Source organism: Cydia strobilella, chromosome 7, assembly GCF_947568885.1.
Source record: "Cydia strobilella chromosome 7, ilCydStro3.1, whole genome shotgun sequence".
NCBI lineage: Eukaryota > Metazoa > Arthropoda > Insecta > Lepidoptera > Tortricidae > Cydia > Cydia strobilella.
In genome coordinates this window covers 11,399,561-11,417,681 of record NC_086047.1, presented here as the reverse complement: position 1 = coordinate 11,417,681, position 18,121 = coordinate 11,399,561, and the positions used below count along the sequence as shown (strand labels likewise).

The 18,121-nt window shown below is 35.9% G+C and overlaps 1 protein-coding gene across 2 annotated transcripts in view; it reads right to left on the bottom strand.

Moving 5' to 3' along the window:
- LOC134743173 (methylcytosine dioxygenase TET) overlaps window positions 1-18,121 on the bottom strand; it is a 146,731-nt gene that overhangs the window by 112,224 nt on the left and 16,386 nt on the right. For both annotated transcript variants that reach the window (XM_063676548.1, XM_063676549.1), the window contains exon 3: window positions 11,952-12,092. In XM_063676548.1, the coding sequence (XP_063532618.1) occupies window positions 11,952-12,092 (141 nt within the window). The remainder of the gene's footprint in view (window positions 1-11,951; window positions 12,093-18,121) is intronic.

Sequence of the window (18,121 nt, the reverse complement as noted above, 5' to 3'; positions counted from 1 at the left end):
TTTGGGCAGGAGCACCTGGATGCCAGCTTGGACCCTTCGACTCAGTCCAAAGGCGCGCTGTACGAATCGTCGATGATCCGAAACTCACAAAGCGGTATTGAACCTTTAAGTCTAAGGAGAGACTTTGCCTCCTTGTGTGTGTTCTACCTCTTGTACAATGGGCTGTGCTCTGAAGAATTGTTGGACATGATGCCAACGGCCGCTTTCTATCACCGCACCGCTCGCCGTTGGCAGGGTGTTCATCCTCACACCCTAGAGCCTAAATGGTCGCGTACTGTGCGGTTTAACATATTCACTGCCCCCAACGCACATGTGCGTTCACCGTCATACAAGTTTGTTCCTAGGCCACGCCCCCTGGCAGTGAATCCGTTAAGAAGAATTACCTCCCGCGGACGCTTCGGCTGTGGAATGAGCTCCCTGCCGACGTTTTCCCGAGGGGCTACAGTATGGTATTCTTCAAAAAGGAAAATGTATATGTTTTTGAAGGGTCGACAACGCGCATGTAAATCATGTAATATGTCTGGTGGTTCAGAGCTACGGTGACTGCTTACCATCAGGCGGGCCATATGTTTGCCACCGACGTGGTAAAAAAAAAACAATTTCCTAACTACGTCATTGTGTTAACACAAATTTACACGAAATGGCGGGGGCGATATTGAAAAACTATTAAATCCAGTCTCCGCATAAATATTCCTGGTTAGAAATACCCGGCACACGCCACACGCATCTTTAAAAAAATGTGTTAAAATCTCTTGAAGGCAGTAATTAGAGATGCGTTAAGCGCTTGGGGTTCGGAAGTGAATGCGTGGGCACGCTCGATTTTAGCGCTACTGCTTCTGAACGCACCCCTAGCTCACACACACACCTATCTAATGTTTGTACGTGCATAGAGAAGGATTTATTTCTATTTCTGTGGATTACTTTGCCTAGAATTTTATATATAAGAAATATGAAGGTATTACAAAATATGTAGGTATCAGATAATATTATTTTCGATTCTATTTTAATTTTATTAATAAAACAGTAAGGTATTGATATTGTATTGATATTTAACTTAGCTTAAGTTCGGAAACCATTTTGTTCTAGCCATTGTTAAAGCTTCTTAAAACTTGTTTTAAGCAGTATAACTGCCCTTTTTGTAAATATTATATATGAGTAATAAATTTAAAAAATTAATTATATTCTCAAATGTCCACATATTGCCAATGAGTTTATTGCAAACCATAAATTATTCTATGATTATAGGGGAATAAAATAATATAGTAAATCGTGGGCGCGAAAGCTACAAAATAAAATGCATTGCCTTCGATTTTGTATCGTTATAGTAAGGGGTGCATCGACGCACCCCTTACGCACTTACACACACTTGGACAGGCACTTCACATGCACTATAAAACTGGGACGCCATTGGTCGACCTGACTGCGCTTGTGTGTGTAAATGTAGAAAAGAGGTCGGTAATGTGTGTAGATAGAGTTATTTATATCGTGTTCTAGGCTGTATGAATTAGTTGCGTGCATTGGGGTAGTCTTTGCTCAGAAAAAGTATTGATTTGTCGCTCGCCCGCTCGGAGCTTGCAACTGACTGGCAAGATGAATATGTTTTAAAAAAACCGGACAAGCGCCAGTCGGACTCGCCCACTTTCAGGGTTCCGTACTTTTTAGTATTTGTTGTTATAGCGGCAACAGAAATACATCGTATGTGAAAATTTAAACTGTCTAGCTATCACGGTTTACTCATAAACCTGCCTACACACATACAGCCTGGTGACAGTCATACAGACGGACAGAGGAGTCTTAGTAATAGGGTCCCGTTTTTACCCTTTCGGTACGGAACCCTAAAAAGTAACTATCAGATTTTAAAATAGGAACGCTTAAATTAATGCAGATGCTGAGAACCGGTCTTTGTAAACGGTTTTATAACGAACACAGCTTTAATTCTCTATTAAATTTTTTATTATACACCGACAATGGTCCTTTTGATGCATGCATATCGCGGTCATGCTTTTTAAAACAGGTATGCTGTACTTACGTTGAATAAATTATTTTTTCAGTGTAAAAACTGTTTGTTTGATTATTTATCATTTGAATTTGTTTTTTTTTTACTGAGTGGAAGTACTTCCACTTTGCGTTGAAGAAACGAGCGAAGAAAAAAGTCCACGCAGCTGCCGTCGAGTTCTAATCCGGTGTGAAAAAGTTTGACTATTATTTCTAAGCTTTTTGTAGATACCTTATTTAATATAGCTTTTAGAAGGTAATTGTTTCACGATGACGTTTGCACTCTACTAGCTACTAGCATAGTACACTGCATCACCTTCATTAAATTATTCAAACTATGCTCAGAGCATTGTACTTAGTAATTACTAATTACAAATATATATTCACATGCAGTTATTATAATCAAATGCTTTCAATTTCAATAGTAGTAAGACGCAACAGGTCGCCCGAAGCACTCTATGGTCAAAATTTTAAAATAAAACCGTAGTTACAAAAGTACACCAAAAATATGGTACCTACTTGCCGTAATGCCTATCAATCTATTTTGTAACATTACTATCTATTAGCATATAGTTATACTAAACGAACCAATATTTGGTCATTCTTTAAAAATGTGAGCACAAACAGTCTCTAAACAATGTAAATTTAGCTTTTCCCGTTAAAAGCTAAAAGCTATTTACAAGCGCAAACTAAAACTAAACTAACTGCACAATGAGCAAAAGTGCAGCAAAATGCAGGGAAACTACTAAATTCTAAATAATATGTTGCAAAAATAAAAACCTAATGCTAGCGCTCAAAGCTTTGTGTTAATGCATACGGCTTTAAATTATAGCGTTGTTTTAAATTAGGAAAAAATATCATTGTTGTATATGCATACATTACATATTAGTTTGATAATTTAGTTTTGGTCGGCAGTAGTGATGGGCGAGCGGAAAGTTTCCGTTATGGGAAACTTTCGGTAACGTAATTTACTGAGAATGTTTCCGTAATATTCTCCTGACGTGAAAAATAGGGAAATTTACATTTTTTGATGATTATATTGCACTTTTCTTAGTGAGTAGAGCTGTCAAAAGAGTCACTTAGTAATAAATATTACAAATGGAAAAATATAATACATACCTAAAAGGGTTTCTAATTAGGGGTAGGAATATTATGAAAATTTAAATTTAATAGAAAAAATAACGTACATAAATTTGTGCCCCATCATTTAAGACGATTTAAAAAATGATTTGAAGGTATTTAAGATCATTTTTTGTTTAAATAAATAGTTAAATACTTTGAGAATCAAATGTTTTATTCGTGATAAACTTAAAACTAAAATTACATACAGAAGTATAACTAAAATAGGTAGGAGTTAAAGTTTACCACGAAAATGGTCTCGCCTCAGCATAATGCCTACCCGAAAGTCAGCGCTGATCTTCCGGCGGGTGCATATTGGGCCACGATCGCAGCCGTACGACACGGCCCAACCATAAGCTGAACGCAGCCTTTGCAGCAGCGATTCAGCGACCAGCGCCATGTTGTCTACTGTCTATGGCAGTACTTGACAATGTCATTATTGACACCTACAAGTGTACAATAAATGGCTATGCCGTACAACGCGATAAAATATATTTTAGCTTTTATTCGTTTAAAATTTACTTTTACAACTATATCAGGTGCAAACATACATGTAACAAAAGAGATTAAATTCAAATACAACAGAACAAAAATGGTGAAGTTTATTTTGTCAAGGTGAAAGTTTCCGCAGTTGACCATGGAGTGATCATGCCTAACTACATAGTTGGGAGTTTATACTGTACACTAAGGGAATTACATATATTAAAGAAAATAAATAACGAGATAGCTACAAGAAGATAACCACACGCGCAATTGTAATGTGGGACAGCGAAGAAATGCATTAAAACAACAACTATATACATACAGGCGCATTGGGTGACCGTGTAGAAAGGACAGAAAAAACAGGTATACATTATTATTGAGTTGGCTATTTGTAAAATACGTAACTATGACTAAAATTATATTACATTATATAAATTAAAATTATTAAAAACAACTTGTGTCATGTCCTAATGCCTCCTGTGACTGCTGCTGCTGGTGTTGAAGTATAAGTATGTATTTTAAGTTTGGTTTTAGAACTTGTTACACTTTGTAGGTTCCTGATTGGAGGGGGAATAATGTTCCAGCACTTGGTTGCTACATACCTAAAGCTCCCACGAAAAGCCGCCGACGCATGTCGAGGTGTCATCAATTGTACACTGCAATTGCGTGCTCTAAGTGACCTACGAGTGGACATCCATGACAACTTCTCGAAGAGATATGATGGGGATCTGTGTTTAACTACGCCAAAAAGGAGACCTGCTAGATGAAGCTTGCGACCGTGCAGCATTTTTAGTATATTGCGTTTGTTCAGAAATGGAGAAACGTGGGCCCTTGGAGGGATATTGAAGCAGAACCGGGCACAAGCATTTTGTACCCTTTGTATAAGTCGCTTAGTTTTTGATAAGAGACGTGGGTCATGCACTAAGTCCATGTAGTTTAGTTTGGACAGAACAAGTGTCAACAACTTTGGAGATAATCGACCCGAAATTAAGAGATTGTGAACCTAAATTAACAGTTTCATAGAGTTTTTCATTATTTTTCTAGCTATACTTTATTTGGTTTGCTTTCTTACATTTGTATAATATCTAAGAATCATAAAAAAATTTCAAGAAGCGTGTGTACAAGAAGAGCGTATGTTCTAAAGAAACTTATAGCAGTTACGCCCTTTTGACGGCACCACTATTGTACCAAAAAGTTAGTACTGAGGCCATCGAGGGGATTAATTGAGGCGTTCACATGCATAGTTTGATTAAACAAAACTAGCACTTAAGTAGTTAAGTACATGCCAATCACTAAAATGCATTTTTTAAGCAAATATCTCATGGCTTTGCGAGAAACAACATGCAAAAATGTTATTCATAGACCATAATATTGCCAAAATATAACATAAATTACCAAGGAAATTTCCCTGCAATTCATGAGAATTTTACGGTAATTTATGGAAATTTACGAAAAATTCATGAAATTCAAGTGAAATGATCCATCCCGGTCATAACGTAAGGGTAAGGAACATTTTTCTAAATTATTTCATTATTAGAAAAATCTAGTTTCTATACAAAAAACACGCCCTTTTAGATATATCGCCAGTTTTGGCAATGTTACCGTAACATTACCGAGAATATTTTCTCAATCGGAAATATTCTCGGCAATTTCGCATCACTAGTTGGCTTGGCACACTAATCGTGTGTTCAACTTAGGCAATTCATTCATAAGGCAAGAATGTAGCAAATACTTGTTTCTCAAAGCATTATACAGAAAGGCATTGAATAACGGTGGACATGTGTTTTTTCCTCACAAAAAAATTTCAAATTTATAATAATTAAAAGCATATAAGCAATCATTATTTAACTCTATAAAAGCCTTGCGTAATGCCTCCAGGACAAAAACAAAAAATCAATTTCGAAATTCTCGTTACACGTAATAGTTGTAAGTCATGCATGCAAGATGCATCATTAATGACCTATCCGTTACGTTACATCAGCTGATAGCACAAAAACCGGCGAGAACCGGTAACATCTGCCGGCTGAATCAGCGGCACGTGCGGGAAAAAAGAAAAAATCAAAAGTGTAAACTCCCACCGACCGTTATAATCGCGCGGCCCACTGGGTGGACTCACGTGGTTCCACGTTCGAATTTTTTGCCTGACAGTGATATATCGGCCAACGGGCCAGCTCTTAATTCCTTTTTCAAAATGTTTGTCACTCAATTTAGGGATATCCGTTTTTGATTTAGGAATTGGTAATCAAACAATCTACATGTTAATTTATCTATCACAATCACTTGTTCGTCACTAAAACGTACAATAAATTAAATATGAAGAACTCTCTTTATAAGGATCTTGAAAAAAAAAGACTAGATAAGTACAGTAAAACTTATGTAAAGCTCACAACTATAAATAAGTTAAACAAATAAAAAAGCACTCCCAAGAAATTGTCTCAACAAAATTACAGCGCCGAAAATGGAATAATAAAAGTCGTAAACCATAATCAAATTGCAATCACAACAATAAATTCGTTTTAATTTCAAGATGGCGACATATTTCTGTGTCATAAATCGGTGCCGAAAAAGAATGTCGATTAAACTGTAGGTACGAGGAATATTCGAGAAAACAAAAAAGCAATTAAAATGGACGATAAACGTAGATTTATGGACAAGTTTGTTAGTAATGTTTATTGCTACTGTTTGCACGGCAAAGGAAAGCGTTATTCTTTTGCGAGGCACTTTTTGGCGAACGCCCATTTGTCTACATGGCTGTTATTATTTACTTAAGAGAATTATCTTTCTGAAACATGAAGGAACGCTTACTAAGATTTCAAGGCGAAGTGAAACCAAAAATATTTTTGTGTAAATATAATAAAAGAAAAGACTTGAAATGGCATCATCCCTAGTTCCAGAGTTATCAAGGATTCTATAGAAGTACTTAACTGAATTGGTTACATAATTACATTAATTACCAATGCATTTTATCGACAAATCAACATATATAGATTCCTCAAGTCACATGATGACGTAGTCTACACCGGTGACTTTATAGGTATTTAACAGAAAAAAATTTTCTTCCAAACGGAAGATACCTATAAAAAACCAAAATTTGACAAGGTAATATTCCACCTCCGCTAAAAACTGAAGGCTAAACTATTTTCAGTTTCTAATTCCTATTAACTCCGCAGCAACGTTACGCAGAAATAACTAACCTTTTAGCTAGAACTTCTAAAAAGTAATTTAGCTGAAAAGATTTGTTTTTCGTGGGGTATCGTAATTTATGATTACAGCTAAATTTCAGTAAAGGTAATTCATCTTTCTTCTAAATGAGTTCTATGTATTGACGCATTTTTACGAATCTTGTCTCTTCGTGTATAGGACTGTAATGATAGAAATTGACTGAAGATTTCCTGAAATTATTTGCATTCAAATTTTAAAGGAATCATTTGTTATAAACTCAATTTCTAATACTTAAGTCGAATAGATAAAATATATACAATTTCTACCAACGGACATTATTCTAAATGTTTTTTTTTTGCTATTGCCATCAAGCTATCATTAATGTTAGTCTTGTTTGTTTGCTTGTTGTTTCAATTGGGACTCCTTCATAAATTTCTCAAACATAACGTACAGCTTTGTAATTATTATACAAACTTGAACTCAACCAACCAACTGCTACACAGTTATCAAACTTATTATTTAGTCTTAATCAACCGAAAAACACCTTTGCCCAACAATAGGTAGGTAGCGATCGATAAAAATCCTAAAGGCGGTCCGATTGCGAGCCGCGCGTTCTGATTGGAGGAAGGGGCAGCTGCGCCGCACGCGCCATCGTGGCCGACATGTGATAAGTACAATGTAGAAAAAAAAAGATTTTTTATCAGTATTGAGCATGTGTCTATTATATTGTAAGACTTGAACGATAGTACAGCTGTCGTTAAACTTCTAATATCTATGGGACAAATAGCTTTCATTGAGCAACTTAATATAAACTAGGTATGTAAATGTATATTATTATGATATTGCCTGTTCGCACTTAAACTATCGTGAGACATATTTCAAAATATTTATCAGTACGGTTTTTACTCACTATTATTTTTAGTCGCTTTTGGCGACATGTTTCACCAAACAAAAGCCAATTTTTATTCAATTTTTTTTGTTGTGCCAAAAGCGACTAAAATAATAGTGAGTAAAAACCGTACTGATAAATATTTTGATATTGCCTATTCCTAGATTTTTGTAATAGCATAGAGTAACTTATACTAGAGCGGTACTGTCATAGTAAATTTTGTAACCCCAGTAAATTCACTGCCATCTGTCGACACACTTTAAAACTAAAAATAAATATTTATAAAAATACGATAAAATGTATTTAAATATGGATAAATGATTTTTTTATTTGCATTAATTATTTTTATATGATTTTGACCCATGTTCTTTCACTGGTATGCGTTAAAATTATAAATAACAAACGAAACAGTCAACGCCCTCTATACGAGTGTAGGCCAAAACTAGTGGCGCCATCTGATCGAGAATCAAATTTTCGTGATTTTCGAGGCACGTTTTTTTCTTAGACTGTATCCATCTATTACGGAGTTATATCTATCTTTGGTAATAGGTATCATTTACATGTGGATAGTTTATTTCAGTGTATAATCTTTTGTATTTATGTTTTTGTTGGCTTTACGTACTTACCTATTCATAATATCCGTATTGTAAAATTATTGACAACTGTTGCGCGACGCATGCGCCGATGAGGGCAACATGTGATAGATACAATGTAGTTAAAAAAAACTGAATCATGTGTCTATAATCAGTGGGTTCAATTTCAGCTGTCTTTTTAAATTGAAATTGTACATTTTATAAAATGATACGCATCTAGACTTAATTAAATTAGAAAAGTCAAAGCTTCTCAAGAAAAATTATAAGAAATAAACGGATCCTATAGTCCTGAACACTTGTTTCGTTAAGTATTAAGCTATTTAAGCTGTGATTGCCCAAGTATAATTTGATTCATATGGAATACGTTACTTTAAGCCATATTTTTATTCAACAAGTTGGCTTAAATACTGGCCGAACATTCGTATCTGAGTAGAGTAATGAATGTAGTCATGTCATAGTCACAGATAACGAAAGATAAACGCCAGGTGTCAAAGATCATAGACTTAATGGCCGCACCCGGCCTTTGAGAAATGGATTAAAAGCACAGTATCCTGGGCAGGAAATGTTGTTTTTCCTTTTTTTTTAAATAAAATTAATTATATCAGAGCGAAAATCAGAATGTATAATAAAGATTAAATTTTACTGTCCTGAATGCCTGAACCTATTTATTATACTAAAACTACTAAAAGAAAACCTTAGTTACATCGATTTTTCCTCTTTGTATGACACTATATCGCAATTTTTATCGAATTTGTTTAAGATAATATCTTCAACAATTGATTTACAAATATATTTATTTATTTACATACGACCAATATTTGTTCATTTAGGATGTGGCGTATCCTGCGGTCTCTCTAATTGAACTCGTCTTAAAATTCACTTTGCCCTTTATCAATTACCTCCACATTTTCGGATTAACTTAATACAATTCTCGTTCGCAAGATGATTCGTAATTAGGTGAGCTAAGTAAAGGTGTTACGGGAGGGGGGGGGGGGGGGGGGGTTTGCCTACCTCTAAGCTTTACGGGGCTTGTTTTAAAACTAATTTGCTAAACTTCCTTCGTAGCCGTACGTTATAATCGTAAATTAAGTGGAGTACCGACGCTTTTTTCTTCGTAGGAAACTTTACGACGAAATACTGGCCGCTTTTTTCAGCCGTTTGAATTGTGAAAAAGGAAAGTTCTGAATTTGAAAAAAGAATCACATTCTTTCTTTGCTGTTATAAGTCGCTAGGCGCCTATACTGAATGTACCTACATATTTTTTAAACCAAATACAATAAAAGGAGACATATAATGGAGTAGATTCGAAAGAGCAGCACGAACGAACTTTTCATGGGCTATTAACTCGGCGGTTATGTTTTTACTACGATTTTATGGTAACGAGTGTCTTTGTTTTGAATTTCGATTTTGTATTTATCCAAGATGACGACTTATTATCTAGTTCTAAAAAAAATTGGATGCGACGTTGCGGCAAATATATACGTCTGATTATGAAAGATCTCATCTCAATAGCAGGTAGATCTGGCGTGCTTATGAATAAATACTGTGACCTTAGGAAGTGAATTCAAATCAGCGAATAATATTGTACTTAGGTACATATATGAAAATAGGATTTAGTGCTACTTATACGCTGGCAATATTTAAACTTAAGTACTTGTAAAATACGTTACCGTAAAATCGGGTGAGTAGGGTTCGCGGGGAGAGTTGGGTCATGAATGGGGAGTTTGGGGAGAGAAGGATTGAAAGGGGGGTGAGGTGGGTTTTTAAGGCTACTGCTACAAAAATAATGTTTTCCAATTTAAAATGGAGCTATAATAACACTCATAATAAAAAAAATCGATCCAACAATCTTCCAAAATCACATTTGTATGAAAACCCATCTCACCCCAATTACGAGGGACTACGGGGTGAGGTAGGTTTTCCTGTTTATCGTCAAAGCTATGAAATGGAACTACCCATAAAAACTAAAATACAAACGTCCGGAACACTTATTATATATACCATTCAGTTTGCATATGTAAAAATAAAATGTTATCGAGGTTTGAATGTCAGTTTTGCTCCTACTCAACCCATTTTACGGTACGAGTATATATGCCGATCTCTTCTCGACTTTATCATAAACTTGATAGACTTAATGGGTAATAAAATTTGACATTAGTATATCAGTGGTTGTATCATACAACTAATATGCCGTGCCGAAAAGCATATTCAAATACTTTCAACAATTGTACTTCCTGGTCTGTAACTTTAAACTTCGCAATCGAATAACAAATGCAAATCTTCCGTTGAATAAGTCATAGCGCACTTGCGTCATCCACAAGCTTTTTTCTTCAAGATATACTAGGTACATTGAATGAAACATGACCGGCCGGAAAAATGATCGTAAATTGTGAATGAATTTCAAGTGCCAAGGTCTGGATATAAAATGTTATATATATATATATACGACATTTATCAATGGTAGCCCACGTGGACTTACGGAAGTAAAATTGTTGAAATATTTTTATTATTAACTACCTACCGCGAAACCGAGTATGATACAAGGTTTTGGTTTTTCTTTACTATTTTCTGATTTTCTTTAAGTATATCTAGCGCGTTTTGGCCGCTCGATTCTGTCATGGCTCAGAAGTGTTTTTTTCGAAGCATGAATTAATTTTATTCATAAAATCGGACGTTAGTTGAAGTCAGTTCAGTTATTAATATGTTTTTAAGTACTAAAGTTTATATAGGAAAGGACGCGAGACTAATTCTGTCGCGGTTCGTTATCAGATTTTTATAAGGGACAATACCAAACTTTAACTTTTACTTTTATTAAAGTGGTTGTCTCTTTCAAATTGTAATAACGAAAAACGGGTTCGTCTAGCTAAAACACAACTTCGTCGAGCTAAATAGTAGATTGTACAACAAGGGCATACAGCGATCTAGCTTTAATCGAGGCAATTATAAATAATTATAGTCGAGGATAAAAATTGACATTTATGCCTAAGTTATACACTCTACTACTTCAACTCACTCACTCTACTTTTCACTTCGATTGTAAGTAAAATATACAAAAATATCCAATATTGTAGGTCATTTTACCGTTATTATTCAAGACCAAAGAAAATTGTACTTGGGCCGGTGGGGGGCGCGGGGCACTTGGGTCGGGTCGGGAGCGCGCCGGTCGGGGACGCGCCGGCACTGGCAGATTTTGGAAGTTATTGCTAAGTCAATAAGGGTCGTAATAGATGATTTTAGTTTATGCTCTAGAACATAATAAGCAACTTTATGTCATCTACGCACGACAAAGTCGAACTACCGAAAACAATTTACTTTAGTCTTGATTAAATACAGTTAAATAACCTAAAATATTGGATATTTTTGCATATTTTACTCACATTCGAAGTGAAAAAGCAGTGTATAACTCAGGCATAAATGTCCATTTTTATCCTCGACTATATTGGTCCTCGCTGCGCTCGATCCAAGAAATTGCCTCGGGTAAAAATGGATCGCTTTATGCCCTTGTTGTACAAATTGTACAATCTACTATTATGACGTTATTCATAAACGTCTGTCAAATATAACAAACCTTTGGTAATCGTTTGTTCTTATCCGTCATTTTGACATTTCTGTTAGAAAATTTAAGTTTATGAGAGGTTGCCAAGGTTTATAAATAAGAGGGTTAGACTAGATTGTGCCGATTGTATTCGTATTTAGAATAAGTAACTAACCTTCTTCTCGGTGAGTTTCTCGCAGCGCCGCTGCTTGCATATCTGGTGGCTCTTGTCGTTGCGGCACGGCGCGCAGTCCCCGCAGTTGTCCTTGCGCTGGCAACCGATGCATTCGCCGCAACGTTTGCGCTTCTTCTTTGTCTGTGGATATGTCATCGTTATTCTTCATGTGTCTAAGGACTAAAACGTAACGACAAGGGTGTTACCGCATTTGTAGAGGCCGAAACGGCTTGAACATAGCTTCAAACTTCTTGCCGGCTGCCTTGCATCATACGAAGAAGAGAAATGAATGACGTTAGTACATATTTATCGCTCTTATGACAGACAACGAACTATTTCTGACCGGCTTAACCAGAATCGACGTCAACATATGTGGTGACACGTGAAGGAGTGCAAAGCTCACTCGATTACGCCATTTTCGCTGTCTGTGCTACGAGCGTTATGTTGCGTTTGAATTTTAAACAATATTATTATTGAAAATTTGTAAGGTCCTTGTAAGTTGTGTGAGCAACCAAAATTCTGTCAACTTCCTCAACATCGCCTGGCTTAAAAAAATCAGCTGTCTGTATCTAATAATTAATAATGGGAGGATCACGACTATTATTAGGAATTAGACAAAGACAACTGTTTTGTAAAGAATCGCCGTTTTTTTAAGCCAGGCAATATTGGGCATGATAGGCAATCTTCAGGAAGTTGACCGTAGGTAAATATTATTGCCTATACACACAGAGCATATATAACATAATAGAAAAAATAAGTAAATATTGATTGTTATAGGAACTCTGATCGACATTTTTTCGTAAATATCAAAACTAATACCGAAGTTTTGTTATAATGGCTTTTCCTAACAATTTGTAGCTCTGTTCGCGTAAGAAGTTCTCCTATATTTGTGCTTTATCCTACTTTCGAACTGAAAGGAACTTTGTGAATTAAGAATAAGGGTTCTACATGGACACTGTAAGAGGGTTTTCACATTGTCCGATCCGATATCGGATGGCGGAAGAAAGTAAAATGTAAGATATAATGTGTTTCTCTGTATTTATTTATGAATTTAATAAATAATTATCACTCTAAGAACAAATTAAATTATTTAATGAAAATATTTTAATTTGTGTTTTTACAAGTAGTCACACTACTATTTAAATTATAAACGAAATAAATATCATATACAAAGGAAAAAAATACCAAGGCCCCCATTATTACAAAAAAATGATAAATACCGCAAAAAAGGCGGACTTTATACCAATGGCCCTCTCCTGCAGCTGTTTTTGTCATAGGCGCCTTCCGACATCCGATATCCCAAAGGCGCTTCCGATAAATTCAGCCATGACGGAGCCCCGTCAGCTGTCGGACCGATACTATTTGTTTGTGTGCGTATGTGTAAGCATAATGCTAATAATTAGGGATGTACCACTAGTCGCCGACTAGTCGGGAAAGCCGACTTTCCGGCCACATTTGTAGTCGGCGATCAGTCGGCGACTAGTCGGCAAAAATGGCCGATTAGTCGGCCTATTATTACTTACAAAAAACCATCATCATCATCATGTCAGCCGATAGACGTCCACTGCTGGACATAGGCCTCCCCCAAGGCTCGCCATTCCGACCGATCCTGTGCCGCTCGCATCCACCAAATTCCCGCGACCTTCACCAGGTCGTCGCGGACTTTATTACTTAATAAAACCATACCAAACATAAAATAAATAAACAGCAAATATTTATCAAATGGTGAATAATAATAATGCTTGTTGTAGTGTACGTGACCGCTAAAGACGGCGCCCGGGCGCGCTCCCGCGGCTTGACTACGCGGGTGTCGGATCCTACATCCGATATCGGATCGGACAATGTGAATACGCTCTAACACTCAAGGTTTGGTCAAGGTCATTGACGTCGCAATCATTTTCATTCTACGACATCGCTTAACATTGACACAAAAAACTGCCCCCACAGCAATGATTTATTATAACTCATGATATGTTATAGGCGTTCTAAAATTGAAGCGCTTACCTTGTGACAAATTGTACAAGTTGCCCTTAGTTGCACCTGGGCAAACGAGAAATGTGCACGTGGTAACGAGCTTCCGCTCACCGAAAGAGACAAGCTCGTGTTTACAAATATGAATGGAATGCGAAAATTAATAAAAATAACAAATTTCTTCGTAGGTATAGAAATAAATATGGAAGTATTTTTTATCTCTATCTATAGTTTATAATATCATTGGATCATTGCCCTACAGTATATCTTTTTTTTAAGACATTGCGCAGTGCTGAAACACGTCATTGCAAAAATAGCCACTTTGGGTGGTATTCCGTATAAAATATGTAACGTAATGTAATGATCAAATTAATTCAAGTATCATAAAAAGTCCACAACAGCTGTGGAGCGCGCGCCGCCATTTTGGACAATTTCATTCCAAATGAGTCGGTTATCTTCGTGCGCAATCGGGGCCGATCGTACCGCCCGAACAGCTGACGATCAACGAATACCGTTTGTTTTAAATTTGAAACAGTTAAGTGAAAACCACGATAAGAATACGATACTAATCAAAGATTATTAAGAAAGCAAATACAGCTTGTTGTTAATACGTATGGCGACCATAATAAGATACTGCCACGCCCAAGCTGTAATGCTGCGACGTCAGTGGAAAACTGTTTATTGTCAAAAGAACTTGAAAATTTTATGCAAATAGCGATCAATACTTGCGATATCACTAGCCATCAAAAACCACATGGAATTGTGGCCAGTTAATGATCGAATATTTAAAGGTGAATAAATGAAAAAGTAAATCAACTGAATTTAGCGAACTGTTGCCATAATAACAAAAAACGGTGTTGACAGCTGTCATCCCAAGAAACTCCGAATTTAGGTACGTATAATTTGAAATGTACCTAACTGAAATATTGACATACGCTTAGATACCGCCAATTAGCACATTTAAAAAGTATGGTGCCCGATTCGACAGAAATAGACTGGATAAAATTCTAAAATTAAATTTAAACCTGCATAGAATAATTTTATATTAATCACCATCTATCTACATATCTATGGTATAACTCAATTAGAATAAAACGAAAAGGCATTGATGACCGGTCTGGCCAAGTGGGCAGTGACCTTGCCTGTGAAGCCGATTGTCCTGGGTTCGAATCCCGGTAAGGGCATTTATTTGTGTGATGAACACAAAGATTTGTGCCTGAGATGTATTTATCTATATAAGTATGTATATCGTCGCCTAGCCCCCATAGTACAAGCTTTGCTTAGTTTGTAGCTAGGTTGATCTGTGTAAGATGTCCCCTAATATTTATTTATTTATTACGAGATGCCGTAAATCTTCAGCGTCGCGAAACACGGTTTTCCCGCTTATTCATCCAGTGTGTAATGTGCTTATGTGTGTAATGTTGGGGCCTAATGTTGCTGCGATTAAATAGACGCGTGTGTTTTAACCCTAACACCGCACTATTAACCCTTTTATCAAGAAACACAAACTCGCTAATAGGAAAAATCTAATAGGGGTCAAAATTGTTTAGTTTTAGGGTCAGTTGCACCAAACCGTCTATCACCGTTAAAGCATTCGCTTTTATTGTAGTTTCACAGCTCATTGATGAGTGACGTTGATCAGTCCGCTAATTGTGGTTGGTGCATCTGACCCTTAGAGCCACTTGAACCATCCCACTAACCCGGGGTTAACCGGTTAAGGCGCTAGTCGCTATTGTTGGCCGTAAACTCTTACTTTCTAGAGTATATATCTGCTTAACGGTTCAACAAAAAATTATGAAAAAAATATATAATAATCTACATTTTATGTACAACATTCCTAACGTTTGACTTTTTTCCTGTGACTTATAGTTTCTCCATTAAAGGAACATTACGACAGGCCGTTTTGCGACTAACTTTTCTTATATCTCCTAAACGGATTATTCGATTAAAGTTATTTTTAAACTAAAATTAATGTTTTAACAGGCACTACAGCGTTTCATAATGTTAAAAAATAATATTTTTTTAAAGAAATCGAATATTATTTAACATTTCGTGCGTATGTAGCTAGAAAAAAGCGTGGCTGGCAGTCGTGTGCTAGCTTTGAGACGAGGAGGCTGTGTCACTCGTCGCTCTGTGCCTTCCTTGTACTCTGTGTGCTTGTGCTAAGCCCAAGTGCAATAAAATTGGAGTTATTGTGGCCAGACTAAATAACTGCAGAAAGTTGATTTGGTTCTGACGCGCTTAACACATAATGCATAAGGGAATATATTTTTATTATAATTTACGACCTCCACTAAACGCATGATCTACTCATACTCAAACGACAAAATATCTGCAAGATACACAAATACGAGTATAGCGCCAACCGCGCGCCTCTGGGCTGTAGCTTATTCTTTGAACCTCGTTGTGGTAAATTCACGTACGATTGCAGTGAGCGGGGTGCGGGTATGGTGGAAGTTGCCCTTAGTATCACAAATTTAGTGTAATGATTGCCATATCACGAAATGTCCTAAAGATTGCATTAGCTTTCTATGACTGCATATCAAATACCTGTCAGTTTGCTAAAGGCATTGCTACTTTTACAAAACCGAGCAAATTATCGGTGGTTACAAACTTCATTTCAGGAAAAAACAAGTCAAATTTTCAGAGCTTCAACAAATCTATGCATTAACTTGCAAAATTTAAAAGAGACATGGAAAAGGCCGCAAAAGCTTGACCGGTCGATTCGTTAATGACTACACTTCTCTGGAGACACGAAGCTTTTAAAAGCTCCTAATTATCATGTTAGCCGAATTGGCTTGATTAAAAGCTTTTAAATATAATAATTTCACCGACTGATGTTGCATGACTAAGAGTTTTATTAAAATAATTAGACTTTTCAGAAATGGCGTGCGAATAATGAGCATATAGTTACAACTGTCAAAAGTTACACACACGCAATGAAAAATATGCATTTCAAATATTTTAAATATTATTAGTTTTCATATTTTTTTGACTTTGTTTAGCTATAATTTGGTGTTACTGACTTAAACAAGCTAGCTAGTGGAAAGTTTTGTATAATAATGCATTTAATGGTTTTTGTATAGTTCGTTTTTTTAGCATTAGAAATAAGGTAAACAATCTTGACGTGTCTTTTTATTAAAAAATATTGAAAAACGCTGTTAACTAATTTGTCTATATTACTTATGAAAGCAAAAAAATGTAAAAGATCGTATATGATTTATAATTGTAACATATATGCTGGGACTTAATAAAAAGACACGTCAAGGTCGCTTACCTTCTTTCTAATGCTAAAAAAACGAACTATAGCATTATTTAATTTTCTTTTCTTTACTTTATTGAGGAAAAAAACAGATACAGGCCAATCACTCAAACGAAATCAATATTTTCAATACATAAACCTTGAAAATTCAAATATACCGTGTTTAAGTTAAATCTCTGTGACTTAAGTACGAACAGACAGACATGATGAAACTATAAGGGTTCCGTTTTGCCATTTTGGCTACGGAACCCTAAAAAAAGAAGATACGATGTTAATTCTTAAATCTTGATCTAGTCTAGGGCAATTGACTTCAAAAGTGAAAAGTAATGCCTGCGTAAAGTATAAAAAACACATTCAAAGTAATGACTAACTTCTACCCCACATGTGCCACCCTTTTAACAAGTCATGGCATTTAATTACTCTGATATTGCAATACTGGAATTCAACTTAAAACTCACTTGGACTGTCTGTCATTCATAATGTAGCTTATTGAGTGCGTTACAGTGCAATTGAGTGCGATGCAATATGCATTGTGCAGATACAGTAAGACTAGTCATTTTTATGTATTGACATCTATACATATAATAAAGCGGAAGAGGGTCGAAAGTCTGTACATGGAAGATATTCGAAAAAAAATTGCCTGGGGATACTTAGAATCGATAACAGAACACATTCCAACAGTTTTTAGAATTTTTGTCTGTTTATCTGTTTGTCTGTTTATCTGTTTGTCTGTTTATTTGACCGCGCTATAAATGAAAACGGCTGAACGGATTTTGATGCAAACTTTACTAATCTGTCGAAAAAATCCACGGCCAGGTTTTAGGCTATAAAAATTTGAGAAATTTTACCCCTAAGGGGGTTAAAAAGGGGATGAAAGTTTGTATGAGGTTCAAGATTTATTTTAAGCTAGCAATTTGAAACTTCGTAAGAAGATATA